The sequence below is a fragment of the Cyprinus carpio genome, chromosome A5 (genome assembly GCF_018340385.1).
Source record: "Cyprinus carpio isolate SPL01 chromosome A5, ASM1834038v1, whole genome shotgun sequence".
In the NCBI taxonomy this organism is placed as follows: domain Eukaryota; kingdom Metazoa; phylum Chordata; class Actinopteri; order Cypriniformes; family Cyprinidae; genus Cyprinus; species Cyprinus carpio.
Window position 1 is genome coordinate 11941546 of NC_056576.1, and position 5914 is coordinate 11947459.

General features: G+C 35.9%; 1 protein-coding gene across 1 annotated transcript; it reads left to right on the forward strand.

Moving 5' to 3' along the window:
- The first annotated feature begins 430 nt into the window (after positions 1–430).
- LOC109086431 (protein unc-13 homolog B-like) lies at positions 431–2593 on the forward strand. Its single transcript, XM_042757267.1, has 6 exons — positions 431–547; positions 815–940; positions 1775–1819; positions 1897–1968; positions 2263–2411; positions 2542–2593. Exons 1-6 carry the CDS (start codon positions 431–433, stop codon positions 2591–2593), a joined length of 561 nt encoding a protein of 186 aa, XP_042613201.1.
- The last annotated feature ends 3321 nt before the right edge of the window (positions 2594–5914 follow it).

Here is a 5914-nt window from a genome sequence, read left to right on the forward strand (position 1 = left end):
AGCTTAATTTTCTGAGCCTGAATTTCATCTGAATATCATTATTGCAATGTTTGTAGAGTGTTCTGCTTATAAATGTCACCTTTGTCATAATATCTCTTTCAGAAATCACTATTCTTTGTTTTTGTTGGTTTCATTTTTTTTAAATTGAATTCTAAAAATATCTTATTTGAATTTCTAATCATATTTGAATCATTTGAATGCATCTATAAACAAATATGAATACAATATAATCAAAAGATTTTTTTTAAAAGCGCTACAGAAAAATCTATTTTGGAAATAGTGCCATTATCATTGTCATCTTGTTTGTTGGCCTAATTTTGAATCATTGAATTATGCACTTTTTTTTCCCCCATACCATTCCTATCTCCCTCTAAGCTCTCTCTATATGTATATAGTTTCCAGGCCCGTATGAATGCATGTGTGTCGTCAGATGGCAGAGATCCTGTATCAGATTAAAGGACCTCTAAATCCAGAACACTTTCGTAACACAGCAGAGAGGCTGATGCAGACAAACGCCTGCGGCCGCTCATCACTTCCTCGACACAAAGTCAGTTCAACTCAACTTCCTTTAGTTGCTTTTAGACCAGTTCAGTTTCAGATCACTTGTCAATTTTGCCACACTAAGGGTCTCCATGTGTGCCTATTTCTGTTTCTTGGCACACTTGGTATTCTATAAAAGAGCAGAAAAAAGTGAAATAATAGCCTGTCATCAGTTGAACTGTACTGTAACTCACAAATTGCCCAGGGAAATTCCCCAGACTGCCAAATGTAATATGTACATACACGTGTCTGTTTTGCGATGTGTGTTTCGCAGCCCCTAAGCATCTTTGCAGACATATGTGACAAGACTGTGTTGAAGCGAGTGCTAAAGGACCTCTGGAGGAATGTTCTGATCTGCATGGAGAAAACAATCGTGTTACCTCAGAGCAGCGACAGTATAGTGAGTTATTTTACAGGAAACATACACATGATGTTCAGTGTTAGACACTTAAAAACTAATTTCATGACACAAACAGTATTATGATTCTCGGCCCCTGCTCTCAGAACACCATATCATTATCATTAAATGTTTTTATTATTGTTATTTCAATTGTCAGTGTTAGTATACTATCTAGGGCTATCAGTGACTACAGTACTCAATCACTCAGAAATGACGGCGATGATCCATCATGACAACACAATAATTGAATAAGTTTTCTTCAGTTTCCTGACTTTTCCTTTTGTGTTATTTTTTTTGTTTTCTTTTTTTCAGTTTTTATTTTAAATATGTTTTATTGCAGCATTTTGCATTCGCAAAAAAAAAGAGATTTTGACAAAACATGATCAACAAGACAGCAAGGCGTGGCTGGTGGTGATTGATCATGAACAATTGAAACAATAATTCCATAACTTTTCCTCAAAATGAAAAAATGCAGAAAAGAGAGCTATTATTTTATTTGATCATGTTTTTTATTTTTAAAATGAGCCTCATTTTAAAAAAAATTTGGACACAGTCATTTTCTAACTGGTGGTCACTTGTGGTATTAGTTGTCATGGCTGCAATTTCTGCAGTGTTTTAAAGTTAAAACTATTTTTAACTTGAGATGGCATCTGCGCTGTTTATGGCAAGTTGTTAAAATAAGGAGAAAAATGTCTTGCACTAGAGTGGACAACATGACCATAATGGCCTTTCTGAAGTTAACACACTTTTGACATTTAGGCTGTTAATAATAGAATGTTTTTTAGCTAATACTGGCAGGCAGAGGTTTGAAATATTGTTTTTCTTTTTTTTTAGGGAGTTCAGCTTCTTACTGCTGCTAAGGAACTGTCTAAACTAAAGGTGTCAACCATAATTACCTGAAACATATAATCTATAGCCTAATCCAGTGGGTGTAGCTAATGCATCTCTCTTTATAGGGAGGGGTGGAGCCAAAAAGTTTGTCACCAAGGCAATGTGTGATCGTGGAGGCAGCACTGGATTCAATCAAGGTGTGATGGTGGATATGGCATGCCTGCTGAGTTACAACACGTTAAAGTGTTGGCTGTCTGCTTAAAAACAGAACTTTCACACCAAGTCAACACATTGCACACTGAGTGTTTGTGTTCTTGGGATCGGTGCGTCATTAAAGTGTGTGGGAAGGAGAGAGAATCTGAAACAGTCTGAGAAAGCTGCTCACCACAAGCATGCCTTTTCACACGTACTGTAATTCCTTTCAGCACCTTTTGCAGAAGGAAATTCATGGTAATTTTCTCTCTCTCTCTCTTTAACCTGCTACTGGGTAGCTCTTCTTCCATGCTGGTGGGAACGGTTTAAAAAAAGCATACCTGGAGAAGAGCCCTGAGCTGTCATCACTGCGCTATGCTCTCTCCCTATATACACAGACCACAGATGCTCTTATCAAGGCGTTTGTGACAACACAAACATGCTCAGGGTGAGATACATACACTTGCCCACATGTTCAGGTGCTGACTTTTATCAACCCTTGCACATGGCCACACCTGTATAAATTATGTGACATTTGCAAGACTCATATATTTTTAAAATGAAATTTCTTCTTGCAGTTCAAAATGGTATGGGCATCAGGATCACCCCCAAGGAGAACGTTCGACCTGACCGAGGTGGGCCGAAGATTTGTTCATCCTTGACTCTTTGAAGGGCTAGGAACAGTCTCTCTCTCTCTAGTGAATTAAATGAAGAAATAAGGAAATGAAGGGAAAAAAACAGAATAAATAAATAAATAAAATAATGTTAAAAATAATATATTTTAATAATAAATTGAACAAAATATATATATATATAGAATTTTCTGCAGCCCTATACTTCAGTCTTCAGTGTCACATTTGTGGCTCAAGAAACATTTCTTCTTATTATAAGTGTCGAAATCGGTTGTGTCATTATTATTATTGTTATTATTATTATTTTTTTTTTTTTTGATCAAAATTTTTTTTTTTTTTCACATTTAAAAAAGCAGCATTTGTTTAAAATAGAAATCTTTTGTAACAGTAGTGTGTGTATATATAAAGAAAAGTGTGGCACCAAATAATTTTTCAAAATTGACTCACTAATGCCTTAGAAAAATTTTAGCATTTTAGGAAAAATGCATTTCTATTCCAACAAATCCTTTGCACATTACATAATTATTTCTGAAATATTTTAGGTTATATAATAACGCCTAAGCTACCACTGCACGTTACTAAATTTATTAAAATCCTTCATAGACTTCCATATTTGACCACCAATGAAGCAGGAAGTGTAAAAAAGCATATGTTTGACTGTAAACATGATAAAATACAATATTTTGTAAAATGAGTGCTTTAATTGACAGGCTCTGGGCTGAGCGGGCTGATTGGGGAGGCGGTATTCAGCTGGATTTGTCGCCCCCCGCTGGGAAACACTGAAGCAAAAAACTCGGTGTCAGAGGTGAGACTAAAAGCAAAGAAGAGCTAAATTTTAGGACTTTTATAATCTGTGCATTTAAGTGTCTGGTGAGTATGAATGATCTTACAATTCAAGTCTTCATGCTGAAAAAAAAAAACCCCTGTTGTCTTTTTATGAAACTCTTTATCTCTCTTCTCTTCCAGTGATTGCAGTAAACTGACATGAAAATGCAGACCTCAGGGATGTTTCGTCCATTTGGTGGAAGTGAACCTGGTCGGCCCCCCCCCCCCCACAGCTCCTCAGAGAAGAAACGAAAATTCACAACCAAATCGAAAAACAACAGCTGGACTGCAAAGTACAATGAGGCCTTTCAATTGTGAGTAAAAATGCTCTCATTTATTAAGTGGTTTGAAACACTGACATTTTCTATAAGATAGATACTAGTGCTTACTGGCAGTTAAACATGTATTAAAAAATTACAACAACAAATAACATATTACTGAGAATGGTCCACTCATTTGTACATTTCCCCCCTCCCTTTAATATTTTTAAATCTCAGTGTGTTGGGTAAAGGCGTGAGTCTGGACTGCTATGAGATTCACATAACTGAACGGTAAAGGATTATTGGGTTTCCGGTCCGTGCGGGACCGGGTGGTCGGGATCGCGCCGTACTGGCAGCTGCGTGACATAGCAGACCGGAAAAGCTGCGTGTGCTGGTGCCCGTTTCCCCCTTGGGCCCTCGTATCAACATCGTTGAACCCGGACCACTCGGCACTACGAATCCTCTCTCAAACGCTCAACTGATGAGGTTGGCCAAAGAGTTTGTCAAACTAAAATCTGAGACCAGGCCTGCTGGAAGAAAGGAGATGAAGATGAAACTCAAGATTGACACTCTTCAATTTATCATTAGGATTAAAGTGGACTTGATTTACACAGAAGTAACTGAAGTACCGAGAACAAATGAAAAGACTGACAGACACACAAGCATTCACAAACTAAGGACCTACACTGTTTATAAAATTGTGTATGTTTTTATTCAGAGCCTTAAGAGGTCACTTAAACTGTTTTGAACTGGCTTTGCATCACTCTTCAATGATGGGCAACTACTCACAAAATGAGTGTCTAGCATTGAGAATAGTGTTCCCACGGTCATGGAAAATCTGGAAATATCAAGGAAAAGTTATGGAAACTAATAGAATCCTAAAAAGTAATTCTAAAATATTGAAATTGGCTAGTAATCATCTGCATTTGGTGTTTTTACAAAAAATCATCTAGTAAACCAAACAACTTGACAAATTCCTAATAATAAAAAAAAGAATCTTAAATCAGGGCACTAAAATATTTTTGTTTGGCTCGCAATTGATAATTTATGAGTGCAGTCTCTGCATTGTGTTTTTACATATAATATCTAGTTACATTAAATGAGTGGAAAAGGTAAACATGCAAATTAAATCTTTAACTGTAGCAAAGAAAATAATTCTTGTTTGGCTAGAATTTGATTGTGTTGGGTTTATTATTTTTTTTTTGTTACAAATATTATATAGGCATTCAAATGACTGTAAAAGTCCTGGAAATAATAATAATAATCAAATGTTAAAAAAAAAACTTCAAAAAGTCAGCATTAAAACAATTTGTTTGGTTAGAAAATTGCTAAGTGCAGTTTCTGAATTTTTGCCAAAATTGTTTACAAAATTTATAGTTTTATTAAACAGCTGGAAAGGTCACTGAAATGTATTGGTGTAAAACATTGTGGGAGCCCTGTGGAGAAGAGAAAAGCATGAACTATTACTTCACAGTTACCCTCTCAAACGCACATTGTATGGAAAGGTACTCATAACATTGTGGAGACACAAAAATGCGTGGGTTTTGCCAAACCATGAGGTCTGTGGTCTCATAACACATGTTCTCTGTGGCCTTCTGAATGGGAGGAGTGTAATGGCTGGGGGAGTGGTCTATTCTACCTATTCTTTGATTGACAGGCACAGATATGCACATTTAGACATACACTTTTCTCTATTAGTCTTGATCACTGATGTGTTCCAGAAATCTTATCTGTGATACCTTCAATGCATTCATTTTTGTCGACGTCAACCAACCACCACAATGCTTCAATGATCATGATGGGTTGCGCCTCCTAGCTTGTTTTATGGGTGTCCTCAAAAACTGATATACATTTTCGCAAGTAAAAAAAAAAAAAAAAGACAAATATAGACCAACCAGTAGTGTCCAGCTCCAATGAGAAGGGATGTACTGTATGAAACCTTGTTTACTTTGTGTCAAGTAGTTTGTATTGCTCTTTTTTGAGTGTAATTGATTATAGTTTGTTTTGTTTGTAATATATGCACAATCAAACAGATGTAAAAACAATCTGTAAAGTAGACTACTACACATGATGCATGTATTTTCTGTAAATTCTCAGCTTTTGGCCATATGTTTTGTTTTATTTATGTTTTGTCATTATGTGGAAAGCTAGTTTATGTATTTGCAACTGTGGCAGGAGTTTTGCAGATTGAATCCATTTTCCTGAATTTTATTTATAAATGATTTTGAATTAAT